The 15,076-nt window shown below is 38.6% G+C and overlaps 1 protein-coding gene across 3 annotated transcripts in view; it reads left to right on the plus strand.

Moving 5' to 3' along the window:
- Window positions 1-236: 236 nt before the first annotated feature.
- The window catches only part of MORC4 (MORC family CW-type zinc finger 4), a 57,008-nt gene continuing 42,168 nt past the window's right edge, over window positions 237-15,076 (plus strand). For 2 of the 3 annotated variants that reach the window (XM_079123906.1, XM_079123907.1), the window contains exons 1-5: window positions 237-634; window positions 753-825; window positions 7,612-7,744; window positions 12,597-12,814; window positions 13,550-13,697. In XM_079123906.1, coding sequence (XP_078980032.1) covers window positions 533-634; window positions 753-825; window positions 7,612-7,744; window positions 12,597-12,814; window positions 13,550-13,697 — 674 coding nt within the window. In that variant the 5' untranslated portion in view covers window positions 237-532. The remainder of the gene's footprint in view (window positions 635-752; window positions 826-7,611; window positions 7,745-12,596; window positions 12,815-13,549; window positions 13,698-15,076) is intronic. The other variant, XM_079123908.1, reaches the window with a different exon arrangement.

The following is a 15,076-nucleotide window of genomic DNA, read 5'->3' on the forward strand; positions in this document are numbered from 1 at the left end:
CCAGATAGCAAAACTGTACTCTTTAGAACTTGAAAAACTTGTCTTATCCTGCCCGTTAGTCATGCAGCCTTAGAGGGACTCCTTTCCAGAAATCCCGAGCACGCTCTCCCTCCTCTCGCCTCATTCCCGCCCCTCCTTTCGCGCCGTCCCCCCGCCCCCCTCCACCTCGCGCTTTCCCGCTCGGCAGCCTGGCCTATGGCAAACGCCAAGAATTAATTAGGGGCGGGGATCAAGGAGCGGCTGTCAGGAGGTCGCCATATTTCTGTACGGCCCTGAGGCAGCTCTGGCAGTCGGTGGATCGGGAGAGGTGCTGACAGGGCGGGGCCGTGGCTCGGCTCAGCCGGCCTCACCCCTCCCGCTGGGGACAGGTGGCTGGAGTGCGCCCCGCCTCCGCCAGCTGCGAGTTGGGAGTGAAGGAGGGCCAGTCCCGGACGGCCGCCGCCAGCTGCAAGTGGGAGTGAGTGAGGGCTAGTCCGGGACGGCCGGGCGAGGAGTCCGGCGGCAGCAAACGAGTATCGTGGCGGCCAAAAAAATGCTCTTGTACCGAGGGGCCCCCGCGGGCCCTGGCGCGCCAGTTGGCGGGCTGGCCCGGCCGAGCAGTGGCCCGCAGGCCTTCGGGATCCGCCTGAGCACGGTAGGTCAGGGGCCCGAGGGGGCGGACGCGCGCGCGGGCCCCAGGGCTGAGGGGGGCGCGCGGGGAGGGCCCGGCGGGCCGAGGCCTCACGCGGGACGGGACCTTCTCTCGCCCCCAGATGAGCCCCCGCTACCTACAGAGCAACTCCAGCAGCCACACGCGACCCTTCAGTGCCATCGCGGAGCTGCTAGGTGAGTGGCGAGGGCGGGCCTGGCCGCGATCGCCCGAGGCAGTGGTGCCAGCGTGGTGCTGCGGACGCGAGAGGAATGCGCGGAGCTGCGCGGGGTGGGCCTGGACTGGGGTGGGGGCCTCAGGACAGCCCCAGCTCCGCTGGCGGAGGAGGAGGACGCTCCCTCGCCAGGGACGAGGTTGCGTGAATAAAAGAGGAAATGAGGTGTATCCAAAGAATCAGGACTCACGTGCGGTTTTTCTCTCTGGTTCGTGATGTTCCAGGCACTTTAGGATAGCTTAGTTAAAAATCAAAAGGAGATACATAAAAACATCGGGCCAGGAGGCAGCTGGGCTCCACAGCGCCTGGCAACCCACTGAGGACGCCAAGCTAGCAAAAGGGCCTGGTAGAGGACTTGGTAGGGTCGTTAGGAAAGGTCTGGAAAACAGAATTCTTTTAACTTTTGTGCTTAGAAAGTCTAGGAATGATGGGACATCTTTTAGAGATGACACGAGTGCATTTGGCTCCCTGAGGCTGCAAGAGGGCTGGGTCCGTGGTCCAAGAGCGCCCTCGCTCCGCTGGAATGAATATTGAGGACTTAACCTCTCGCTCTACCGGTGTTTGCTTTTAAAGCGTTTTCAGTTGATCCTTTGAAGCCAAGTACATCAGCTTTTGCAGTAGTGTGCTAAATACCGTGTGGAAGGCAAAGAAAAGCAGTCCTGCATAAAATGCAACAGCATACAGAGCACATTATACATGCTTCAAAAATTGAAAGAAGGTTGAGAGATTTATGGGGCTAGGTAACACAGGACAAAATCGAGCATGATTTCAAAGTTCTGTGAATGAGAATTGGTGCTCATTTAAGCCATCACTGTGGCCATACCGTGAGAGATGTCTTGGTCTAAAAGTTGGTAAACAGCAGAAGTGTCAGGAGAGTTATTTGGAAGATGATGGAGAATTTTCATGATTGATTTTATAATATATATACTTACAGTACATATATGTATATATTTATGACTTAATTAGAAGATTCAGAGGGAAAAGTGGCAGCATGGAATAAGATCTATGCACGTATAACTTACCAAAACAAAACGAAAAAGGGAAAATTAACAACATAGTGGGAGATGGGAGAAATGGAAGAAATATCTTGTTCTTTCCCAGTTTCACCCTGCTGTACCTGTGTTGTACTGTGTGTACTATACTTTAAAGGTGACAATGCATTTTCAATGCTTTTTTAGTTTTCAATTTTTAGTTTTGAATTACTATCTTAAGCATTAACCTAAAGAACCTCGGCCTGGCCTAAGATGTCCAACATGAGTGTGAATATGTAGGTATATTATACACACATACATGCATGCATCCATATATGCAAAAACATATTTTAAAACAAATAACAAATATTTTTAAAAACAGAGAAAAAGGAGATGAAAGTATTAATGGGTTATTTGAAGTTTTCATTTTAGGTTTTCCTTCAATAATTTATTCTGCTTATGCATTAATTTGCTAGTGAATCATACATTCAGTAAATATTGAGCATTCATTATGTACAAGACCACTGTGTAGGTACAAAAATGAATACAGATTCACCCTTGAGATAGGGAAGATAAGAAATGCACTGCAGGCTTATGCTTTGTATAACAGCAGAATAGAAAATGATATATCAGCAAAGATATGCACAAGTGCTGTGGGAGTTCAGAGGAAGGAGAATGACTTCCAGCTTATTGGGAAGAGGAGAGTTAGGAAAGGCTTTGTGGAGGTGGTGACATTTGAGCTGAGATTTGAAGGATTGGGACATATGGGCATGGTAGTGTGAAGGGCATTCCAGGCAAAAGAAACAACTGGATGAACAAAAGCTTGAAGAATATTGAGTTGTTGAATTTAATTAGAGCATGGAGTTCACAGATAGTAAAAATGTAGGTCCATAGAGTGTTTACAAAGAACTTTCACAAATATCTTCTTAACATCACCCTTTGAGGTAAGCAGTATTAATTTTTTCATCCTGCAGATGAGGAAACAGATGTTAAGAAAATTAATTTACTTTTTAAAGGTTACATGTCTAGTCAGTGCCAAATCCAGTACTCAGACATTGGTCTTTTTACTCCAACTACCAACTAGCAAAGGAGAATAGAAATATGAACTGGGACCAGGATGCAACCTGGAGGTTCTGGTATTTGACCTATTAGTCTGAAGTTTTCTGACCAGGATAATGTCATGATCAGAGTTGTGCTTCGAGAAAGTTAATGTTGCAGCAGCATGTAAGATGAATTAAAAAAGAGAGATGTGGTTGAAGGACTAGTTATGAAGCTGTTGCAATAATTCAGATGGGAGGAAACAAAATTCAAACTAAAAGAAGGACAATGGGAATAGAAAAACAAAATGTAAGAGAATCCAGGGCTGTGTTGAGCAGGAAGAGGGAGGGGTTTTTAAAATGATTTTTGGTTTTGCCATGCTAGGAGTTGAACAAAGGGTGTTGAGCATGCTAGGCAAGTGTTCCACCACTGCATGACATGAGCTACAGCCCCAACCCAAAAAATAACTTTTGAATTTTAAATTTGTGTTCATTTAAATGCTGATATCCCTTCTCTCTTTTTCTTTCTCTCTCTCCCCTCCCTCCTTCCCTCCTTTCCTGTGTGTGTGTGTGTGTGTGTGTGTGTGATAAAGAATAGACTTGTAACAGAGATCAATGATGTTACTTTCAGGCAAGAACATTTTACCTACTTGCAGGATGTCCATAGAGCAGCAACCTGGCCTGGGTGACCTTGCATGTAATCATGTGTCTGACCAGGAAAGGGTAGTAGGCATGCGAAGTGCTACCTTAAAGCTACCTCCTACCCACCATCTTCTCTCTCCTGGGGGACTGTCATTGAAAAGTTTTTCATTGCCTTCCAGGTTCTGGTGAGGTATGAGGCTTCAGTTGCAATGCCTTTTAGAAGATAAGAGATTCAGTGGACCAGATTAGGGTGTAAGATATATTCCTCAGGATTCTCATGCTCTTGTCAAAGTGGTGGGTGAGGGGGGAATGTCAGAATTTTCCCTATAAGGGATAACACATGCCAGGTGAGACTCCCTGGGATCTGGAAGCAAATAGGATTGTGCAGCCAGGATATGGGATAAGGACACTCCAGGATCTGATAGTGCAGTTCTCACCTAAGTGGTAGGTGAGGAAAGAGGAGTAAGGGTTCTCTCGTCCTACCTGTTCATAGGCTATATAGGATGGGCTATGGGAAAAGATAGATCTCCTGGAATCTGATAGCATATGTTGGACAATTTTTAGATTGTAAAGCAGCAAGAAATAGAATTGAAACCAGTTGCTAGTTTGGTGCCTTATTATTATAAGTTCATCTGTTGAAGCTGACCTTGATATTTTTATAATTTCATCTGTTGAGCCCAAGCAAAAGGCCACATAAAATGGAAAGTAAGTGCAAAATTGTGCTTCCATGTGGCCACCCATCAATCTCACTTTCCTTGTTGCTCCAACTGACCCTGGCCTCTCATGTGCCCCCTCCCCCCTGTACTCCATAAGCTTCCAGCCAAGGAGATAAAATGTCTAACTGTACTTGGCAGCTACCGTGTACCCCTTGAAGTGCCTATGTTAAAATTCTTTGGTATATTCTTATGGAAAAACACCTGGTAAAATTTGGACAAAACTTAGAGTAGAGATCCAGGCATAGTACTGCATGCTTGTAATCCCAGCAACTTGGGAGGCTGAGGCAGGAGGATGGCAAGTTCAAAGCCAACCTCAGGAACTTAGTGAGACCCTGTTTCAAAATAAAAAAATAAAATACTGGATGTGATGACACACACCTGTAATTCCAGTGGCTCTGGAGGCTGAGACAGGAGGATTGAGAGTTCAAAGCCAGCCTCAGCAAAAGCAAGGCCCTAAGCAACTCAGTGAGATTCTCTCTCTAAATAAAATACAAAATAGGGCTGTGGATGTGGCTCAGTGGTTGAATGTCCCTGAGTTCAACCCCTGGTACCCCCCCTAAAGAAATAAATAAAAAGGACTGGGGATCTAAGTCAGTGGTAAAGTGCCCTTGGGTTCAACCAGCAGTACAGGAAAAAAAAATTTACAGTAGAGAGAAAAAAAGGAAAAGTGATCTTGTTTGAGGCCCTATTTTATTCAATGCATTGTTGTATAAATGTGTAATTGAATCAATGTGCTATATGTTTGAATTGTAAATGTTCATAAAGTGTTAGAAAATAATTTCTCAATGTCCAGAGTTTTCCATGTGTAAATGTCCACTTGGTTGACAAGGTATCAGTCTCAGTGGCTTTGGCTATCTATCAGCAGGAATAACTGACAAGAGCCCACATGCCAAGTAAAACTTCTTTAAAGAATGTAGGCAGCTATGCCGCTGTGCAATGCGGAATCCTTCTATCATTAAAAGAAAAAAAATCTGCTGCCTCTTACAAAGTAAAGAACAGTATTTCTGAGAAAGATGCCATTGCATGCCAACTTGTAGCTCTTGCTTGATGTCAGCCACATTATATGGAACTTAGGCGCTACCTGGCCTTTAAAAATTGATATATCACATCCCTTAACCACCTTTTGGGGTTATTGGTAATAACTTACTGCCGTTCAGATTTTTTCAGTTAGTGAAAATTTTATCAGTGACTCTGGAAATACTATTATAGTCTTTGAAATTAGTCTATGTCTTGTTTTATTTGGTGCCCATTCGATAATCAAAGTGGTTATAACTGATACTTTCAATTATATAGTAAAAATGAGTATTTGGTATTCGTGTAATACTTTTCTTGATTATAAGAGATTCTCCCAGTGGAGAAATGATGTGATTTATCAGTGATAATGGGCAAGTATACAACCAAGACCCCACCTGACTCTTGAGTCCATCCATGTATTACCAATAAAGCAATATAGGATGACAGGGCAAAGAAAGTGGTTTGAATGGAAGGTCTTTTGCTTAAAGAAGAGCTAGTAGAAGCTGGGTGTGGTGGTGCATGACTGTAATCCCAGTGGTTTGAGGTTGAGGCAGGAGGATCACTAATTCAAAGCCAGACTCAGCAAAAGCGAGGTGATAAGAAACTCAGTGAAACCCTATCTCTGAATAAATACAAAATAAAGGACTGGGTGTGTGGCTCTGTGGTCTAGTGTCCCTGAGTTCAATCCCCAGTACCAAAAAAAAAAAAAGGAACTAGTAGAGATAGGAATGATTAAGGACTTTATCTGTATTAGTCCATTTCATGTTGCTAGCACAAAATACTCAAGGCTGTGTGTTTATCAGTAAAGATATTTATTTGATTCATGATTCCAGTGGCTAAAATGTTCAAATGGCATGTGCTGGCATCCTGGCAAGGGTCTGCAGGCTGCCTCACAACATGGTTGGGAAGCCAAAAGGGAACCAGCCATGCGCAGAAGAGTCCAGGCCTTTGGAGTGACCTCATTTTATAACAACTTGCACTAGTGGGAACGAATTCAGTCCTGTCAGACCTGACAGCATTAATCCTTTCCAAGGGTAGCATCCCCAAAGACCTAATTACCTTGCACTAGGCCCCATCTCTAAAAGGTTCCACCACTTCAACACTACCACAATGGGGACCACACTTCCAGTGCATGAACTTTTGGGGAACAAACTGTATCTAAATGATAGCACTATCCAACATATTTTACAGACTGTCCTTTCACTGAAGTCAGTGAGCCCTAACTAAAATTTGAGCCATTTATGTCAGTGAGTGACAATAGTAAAAACTGATACCTGTGACAAAAAGATGTGGCAACTTGACAATAGCACCCACTGGAGTTGGGACATGGTGCATATTTTAGAATATGGCTAAATTTGATGTCTTTGGAGCCTTAAATAATTAACTCATTGTGAAGATGTAACTCAGGACAAATCAGGGAACTTTCTATGTTGTTTTTCCACTTTAATTCAGCACTCTCTCTTTCATTAGGGGATAGACAGCCTCACCTAGTTACAGAAAAAGGCAGCCAAATTGTTTTTCTCTCTGAGCATGCTTACTACCATCACTGGGATAAAGGCAGGCAATTAATTATTTTGATTTTAACCTGTAATTCTTTTAGTGGCCCTTGCACTATAAACAGGGATGGTGATAATATTTATGTTCATTAACACAGGAGATGATATTTTAAAAAGTAGGAAATAAAATTATCACATGTAAACTAATATGTGTGATATGTATTTAGTATAACCAAATTATTGGTTCAACTTTTCTCTGTAGACAGCCTTTACTGAATGTGTTCATAAGCAGTAAAATAGCTAAAAGACAGGAAATAATATGGCAAAATCAGAACAAAATTCTGTGTAAATTGGAGTAGTTAATTTTCCTTTAGATCCTGAAATTTAAAGGGAGAAAGGCAGATTATGGATCAATACTATGAAATCTAGAAATCAGCTGGGCATAGTGATACATGCCTATAATCCTAGAAACTCAGGAGACTGATGCAGAAGTAGTAGAATTTCAAGACTGGCCTTAGCAGTTTAGCAAGACTCTGTCTCAAAATAAAAAAAATAAAGAATGGCTGGGGATGTGACTGAGTGGTTAAGTACCCCTAGGTTAAGTCTCCAGTACAAAAAAAAAAAAAAAAAAAAAAAAAAAAAGCTAGAAATCAGCTTTATAACTCTGTCTGGCATCATATCTGTCTGGCATCATATGTGTTTTTCTCTGTACCACAGTAGGCATACTACATAAATATCTCCTGTTTACCTTCTGGTACATCCACATGAGGGTACTATAGGACAATTTTCCATACATTGGATACACTAAACTAGAAATTGTGATAGAACACTGGAAAAGGGGATCTAAGATCACAGATTTCTACCTTTTGCAGATAATGCTGTAGATCCAGATGTATCCGCCAGGACGGTCTTTATAGATGTTGAGGAGGTCAAGAATAAATCTTGTTTGACCTTTACTGATGATGGATGTGGGATGACACCTCATAAACTCCACCGAATGCTCAGGTAAAAATGTTTTCATTCTCCTCTTGAGTTCATGAACTCTATTTAAGGTTTTATAATTTTCTTTATTATTTTACTTTTGCTTCATTCATTCAACAAATATTTATGAAGCATCTGTTAGTGCCAGGGCACTGGTTATGAAATAGATACTATTCCTGCCCTCACAGAGCATACAGTCTAGCTGGCAACTCAGTTAAGTAAATAATCACAAGAAAATGCAATAAGCACCATGATAGGAAAACATAGGATTCCTGGACTGAGTCAACAGCATAACCCAGTCTGATCCCAGAGGTTAGATGAAATCATATTTAAGCCAAGATCTAAGGGTGAGTAGAATTTAACTAGGTGAAAAGGTACAGAAAACAGGGAATAGCAAGTTCAAGCAAAGACAACAGCAAGTATGAGGACCTGGAGGCTTTCCCTGATCTGAGACCTTCTCCAATTCCTAATTAACCTAAACTGACTTTTAAATCAGAAATATTAGAGTTGGAATGATTTGTGGATTAAAACCATGAAGGTGTCTGGACATAATCCAGCACATTAAAATAAATAGAAGAAAACCACACATATAATCTTTGGAGATTTTGCATTAGATTTGCAAAGTTAAAAAATTCTCTTTTTTAAATATTAAAATTGGTGATGAATTTCTGTTGCAACTCTCAGTTTAATTAATTACATTAAAAGGTTGGTGGTTAAGAAAATGTTCTTCATTATCTTCACACATCACTTAGTTCAAGATGAGTGTTTCCTCAACTTCTCTCTTCTCTCTTAGTGAACAAGATTATTCTCCCATGTTTCTTCCTGAACTAGAGTGTGTGAAGCATGAGTAACAATGGAGGGGTGCTGAGGAAGAGGGAAAGGGCTCAGAACCCTAAAAATGAAAACAAGTTCATTTGGTTTCAGTTGTCTTTGAACATATTCTAAATCAATAACCTTGTTGGTAGGGAAATCCCTTTTATTCATTAAATAAACAGAAGTGAAGTTTAGTCAAAGTAAATACAGGGTTATAATTTACTATGCAGTAGTCTATATACCTTGTGTATCAGACCCTCCTACACAGAAGAATATTTGAGGAAATCCTCTAGACATGAGACAAAAATATGACCAGTATATTGGTGAAATAGAGAGTTGGCTCTATCCTTTAATTTATACCACCAGTTTGATCTCCTAAACTTAATTTTAGATAGGATGAAACCAAAATATATATTCAATTCTGTAAATATTAGTTTTCCCCCTAAAATCACTTATCTTCTTAAATTTTTTTTGTAGTTTTAGATGGAAAGAATGCCTTTGTTTTATTTGTTTTACTTTTATGTGATGCTAAGGATTGAACCCAGTGACTCACATGTGCTAGGCAAGTGCTCTGCCATTGACCTATAGCCCCAGCCCTCTTATCTTCTTAATTACTCCTTCCTACCCCACTTTATGCAAGAGACATGGGTGTCAAACAGTAGGCCCAGTAGACCACCTTCCATTTGTCTATGGAACTACATGTGAAAGTTGGTATAGTTATAAGGTAGGAGGAAAGAAGAGGGTTATTTCAGAATAATCGTTGCAATTTTTGCTCCAGATTCATTCTTTTATTCATTCAACAAATTCTTACTGAGTACCTGTGCACAGGATATTAGAAATAAAGTGATGAACTAGACAGATATGATCCTTGCTCTCAAAGCATTGACAATTTAGTGAGAAAGTGACCATTAGTCAACTTTTGACTAAATAGGATGTTCTACCAGTTATAAGTTATATGAAAGAAGAGTATAATTTCTTTGAGATTATATAGCAGAGGGATCTAATCTAGCCTAGGTAATCAAAAAAGGGAACCCTGAAGAAATTACATTTGAAGTGAAATATGAAGGATCAGTATCATTCATTCAAAAATTTTTGTTCCCTTCCCGGGGACCAAAGTAGGCAGACACTTTTTTAGCCATAACATTTTCCCTGTCATGCCAAATATACGTCCCAATAGTTTGCCCTGGCAATTGTTCCACCTATTTAAAAATTAATTTTAGAGAACTATTTTAATGAATTCTCAATGTAGTATGTGTACTGGATTTTGCTGTTGTGTCTTAAAACAAACTTGAATCAGCCAGAAGATATCATTTATTTAAAAGAGATTATTTTTAGTTTTATCCTAAATTATAATCAAGGACTCCACTTGCCACAATTTCTTTTTAAATAGAACTTTATAGGTAATTTTTGTATTGGAAAAAATAATGAAAAGTAATTTTGAAAAATTATTAAACCTACAGATTAACTTATAATATTGGTCATCCTGTTCATATTTTCCAGTTCTTTATGCTAACTATTCCTATTTTCAGGCAGATAAAATAGGTGGGTAACTGCAGCAGTGATTTCTTCCATAAACACATAATCAATATGAATATAAAATTAAAAAGGAAAAGACTATCATTAAATTCCTTAAAGATTCATCCTTTCATCATTTATATTATATATTATATCACCAGCATATCTAGAAAACAATAGTACCTGCCATTGTATGTCCATGGAATTTGTTAAGGCTTGTTTTGGTGTTCAGCATTCCTAATTTAAATTTCTCTCTCTAGAGTCTAGATTTTCAACATTTTAAGGTATTCAAGAGGAAGGTGCTGTATTCTTGAATTTCATTCAACAAACTGGTATCCAAGCCCCTTTGGTGTGTAAACAGGATTGTCTTTTACATGAGAGGGTAGAACAGGACTGACTTAGTGAAGAGAACCCACCTGCCTAGGCCAAGATAACTGTAGAAAATTATTGAGCTATACCAAACTATATAAAATTTACTTCTACAATATTATCATTATGTATGGTGAGGACTTTTATATCAGTTAGTATTTGATTAGTATCAGGCATTCATTTTGCAAATTTGCAGTTAAATAGAATACCTAACGTGGAAAGTTAGGTGGAATAATAAATAGCACATGGCAGGAGTTAAGTGAAGCATAACAACAGCACAAATAAAATCTAGAGCTTCCAGCTCCTCTCTTCTCACTTTATTCTTTTCCATTCTGGTTCTAGCCCTGCCATACTATTTATCTTCTCAAGCTTATATAATCATCTGGCCTCCCCAAAATAAGTAACATGAGGATTTTTACCTACAAAGGGAAAAAGAGGTTGCAACTGGCAGAAGATACTAGGAAATTAATATAGTAATATAATCTCCCTATTTTTATCCCTTTCTTTGGCCACCTAATTTAAACTTTGTTATATTAAAGTAATTTTAAATCCAAATAACAATAAAAATTCATGATAAATAAGATTTTAATTTATGAAGAGTCTGAGCTTTAGATGTGACATTAGACCTGAAGTAGGGGTACACAATAGCACATAATTCTCAGAATGACTTCTAGAGTTGGCTTAAAATTTTAAAAAATTGAAGTTTGAGTACTACTTTATAATTAATCTATTGTGCATACAGTATATAATTCAATCCTTATAATGACCCCATCTTTCCTAACTAATATTTCCATAAGGGAATAAGAATGTCTGAATTTTACCAACTTATATATCTATTTCCTGGAATACTAAGGCCCACAGACAGCACTAATTTAGTGCTTTCTTTTTGTTTTTCAAAGGACTAGTTCCCTGGAAATTGCATTTCTATGTCACTAGATTTATTCGTCGAATTCACAGGCTTTAAAAAGTGTCTATTCTAAAAGGACATATGGTACTTTAGCATAACATTTTGAAATAGAAAATTGAAATGTAGTTCTCTTTCTTGGGGAATAAACACAAAACCACAACCTTCAGAAAATGGAAAATAGGCACCTCAGCCCTCCATTCTTAAAGGAATAAAACATAACTGTTTAGTTGCTAATGAGCAACTGTAATATATGGAATCCTTCCTTAGACTACAAGCTATGAAGAGCATGAATCATATCTCTTTTATTAACAACTGTGTCTCCAGTGCTTAGCACAATGCACACAGCACATGGTAGCTGCTCCATTAATATGTGTTGAATGAATGCTAGTGTAGAACACTGTAAAATTAGTCAATCTGGAGAGATACAATCCTTAAAATTAGTTTTATTTGTAGTGAAGGAAGATAAGAAGATGGTCATCATTTTCTAGAATTCATATCATTTTGGTTTATATCTCAATTAGAGAATACAAGGAAGGGAAAGGTTTTGGTTCCCAGATCAAGCTGATCATAAAAGACTACAGAGTTTGCTGAGGTGACTAAGTAAAAGAGGCCCTTAATAGAACAAGACAGACTTTATACTGCAGCTGTTTACAGATATTCAGAAGCAGAACTACCTATTTTTATCTCTTGGTCATATTCCAGTGGACTGTCCAAGCAGATGGAGCAGAGGGTAAGAATTGGAAGGGTCATTCTTTGGGTGGAGAGTTGAAATTGTCTAGATATTTAATCTCTGACTTTCAGATTTCTAGAGGGTGATATAACATTAGGAGATGCCTAGTCTAGTACCTTTGATCAGTGCCTCTACTTGGGACTTTTTGTTACCGTTTTTAGGCAACTACCTTTTGCACATTACCCTAACTTCTAGCAATTAGGGCTGTTTCTTCTAGATAAAGAAAGGCAGCGGTGCACGGCCTTCTCCATATCTCACTGTCAGCCAGTGAAAAGGGGCCTTCTTTGCATTTACAAAGTGCAACTCTTACACAGTAGTACTATTTAAGTACACACCATCACACAAAAATATCAGTGCCATCACACCATAGTAATGTCCTATATTTTTAACTTAATAGCTTTGCCTGGAAATACTGAAAGGAGGGACTTTTTACATATGTTATTCTTGTGTCAGTCAGACATTCTGCCTCTTGCCTAATCAGGATGCTTTTTACCTTTATGATTTCATTTTTTCTGATTTATTTTTTTCTTGTGTAATTACAGTTTCGGCTTTACAGATAAAGTAATAAAGAAGAGCCAGTGTCCCATCGGGGTCTTTGGTAATGGTTTCAAGTCAGGCTCCATGCGGCTAGGAAAGGATGCTCTTGTCTTCACCAAGAATGGGGGTACTCTTACTGTTGGACTCCTATCACAGACCTATCTGGAATGTGTCCAGGCCCAGGCGGTTATTGTACCAATTGTTCCATTCAGCCAGCAAAACAATATCCTTTCTGGAAATGGAGAATGTTGGTTAAATGTTAGTTCAATCTATTTTAACAGGAACTTTTTTCTTCAGGTCAAATTCATCTATTTTTGATATTTCATATTTCCAAAAAGTATTCATATTTTTAAAGTATTGAAATGTCTTAAATATACTGACATTTCTATTAAACATTTTTAAAATGAATGAACCATTAGCAGATGCTTAGAGATATTTTTGCTATATTGAAATTTTTATATTGTTCAGTTTGATTTGTATAGAATATCCTTTCCCACCTACCACCCCATGGTATAGTTCCCAGGGCTTTTTTTGTCCTGTAAGACTAGCTATATTTGTGTTTCTTGGAAACATACTGCTTTCCTGATTATCTGATAACATTTCCCAAAACTTGGACAAGCTATTATTTCTGATAGATACCAGGTTGTCTTGATGGGAGCAATAGAACAGTAAGATTTGAACTTACTGCTTCCAAATAGTTTAAAAATGTAGCCTTTGATCATCTTCATAAATATAGTACTGTCTTTGTTTACACTGCATCTTTGAAGCTGTATCCTATAGATGAAATCGATTTTGATGTTTATTTCTACAACCTTTCCTCTTTCCTTCCTTCTGTAGCAGTAATGCCCATGATTTATGTCTTTATTTTTTGTCTAAACATGCAACCTTAAAGGTGCTCTTCCTTCTTGATAGCATATTCTTAAGGTATTAGTTTTTCTTTGACTATATTTGGTTTTACAAAAAATGATTATTACTGAGGATTCCTTGCCCAGCCTGGAAGCTATCTTGAACTATTCAATTTTCAACAGTGAAAATGACCTGCTGTCCCAGTTTGATGCCATCCCAGGCAAAAAAGGCACTCGTGTTCTTATTTGGAACATCCGCAGGTATAGTATCTCAAAGATGGCACATTCTGATGAGCAAAGGTAGTATGATGAAGCACATTTTAATAAGTCTTTCTAGAGAAGCAAATTAGATAAAGTTATATATTTATATATATATATGTGTGTGTGTATGTATATACATATATGTGTGTGTGTATGTGTATATATGTGTAATATGTATATCATTACATAAACAAGTTAAAAGTCCACCTCAGCAACTTAGCAAGACCCTGTCTCAAAATAAAACATAAAAATCGCTGGGGATGTGGCTCAGTGGTTGAATGCCCCTGGGTTCAATCCCTGGTACAAAAAAAATGGAAAAAAGAACAGAAAAGAAAATATTTGAGAGAGCAATATAATATGTTGCTTGGTTTTTTAAAATGTTTCTCCAAACCTCTTCCTTGGATAGGGAGGATAGAGGCAGAGAGGACAGGGAATTCTCAGAGTATATTTGCTAGAGTTGGGTAGAATAGTGATAATAGGATAATCAAGATTATCCTGGAAAATTCAGAATTATACTATTACAGTGGCATGAGCTTTTTAAAGGTAGCATGCCACAGTGGCCCTGATTCAGCTCTGAGAATAGGGCTAAATTTTCAATACAGTAGCTCTGAGCTTGTAGAGCCTGAAGTATGAAGCAAGTATCACTAGAGCTTGATTTGAATCTGAAGGCTAAGAATTGTTTCTCAATTTTACTTTTATTTATTAATTCTTATTTAATAATATCTCCAGGGATGGTTGTTCCACAGAACAAATTTTGGGAATGATCATTCTGATATATTCATTTTTCATATAGGCCATCATTTGTTTTCAGTTTTTTTTCTGGGGACAAAATGGTTCTTAACTTTTTTCCCTGGCAGTGGTTAATGATGTAACCCAGGGTCTTGGAATGGAACAAAACTAAGTAACCCAAAAACATGGGGATAAGAAAGGTCCTTATGAAAAGAGTATCAGTATTATTATATTTAAGTGATAATTCCATAAATAATATTCTAGAGAACTAGCAATTATATGTTTTTTCTATAATAATCTTGTTCTTTTAAGAAATAGAATTGGATCTGGGGGAAATCTTGCTATGTCATTAATGCTTATATGATTGCAGAAGTTATTAGAAATAGATTTTGATTCATCTATTCTTTCAGTTGGATAAAGTGGTATTTCATGACTTATCCAGCAACACCCAGAAAGGTGGGATCTATTTTAGGATTCTGCTTTGAGGATAGCTGATACCCATTTGATTTATCATATCACAGATATTTGACATTCCTTTCCTTTCCTTCTGAACTTGTCACCACCAGTGTGAAACAGATTTCTTTAGACTACAAAAACCCTTAAATATTGTGTGATTTCAAATTAGTTTGTAGTGCCTTTGCACCAGTGGT

Source organism: Sciurus vulgaris (genome assembly GCF_902686455.1).
Source record: "Sciurus vulgaris genome assembly, chromosome: X".
In the NCBI taxonomy this organism is placed as follows: Eukaryota; Metazoa; Chordata; class Mammalia; order Rodentia; family Sciuridae; genus Sciurus; species Sciurus vulgaris.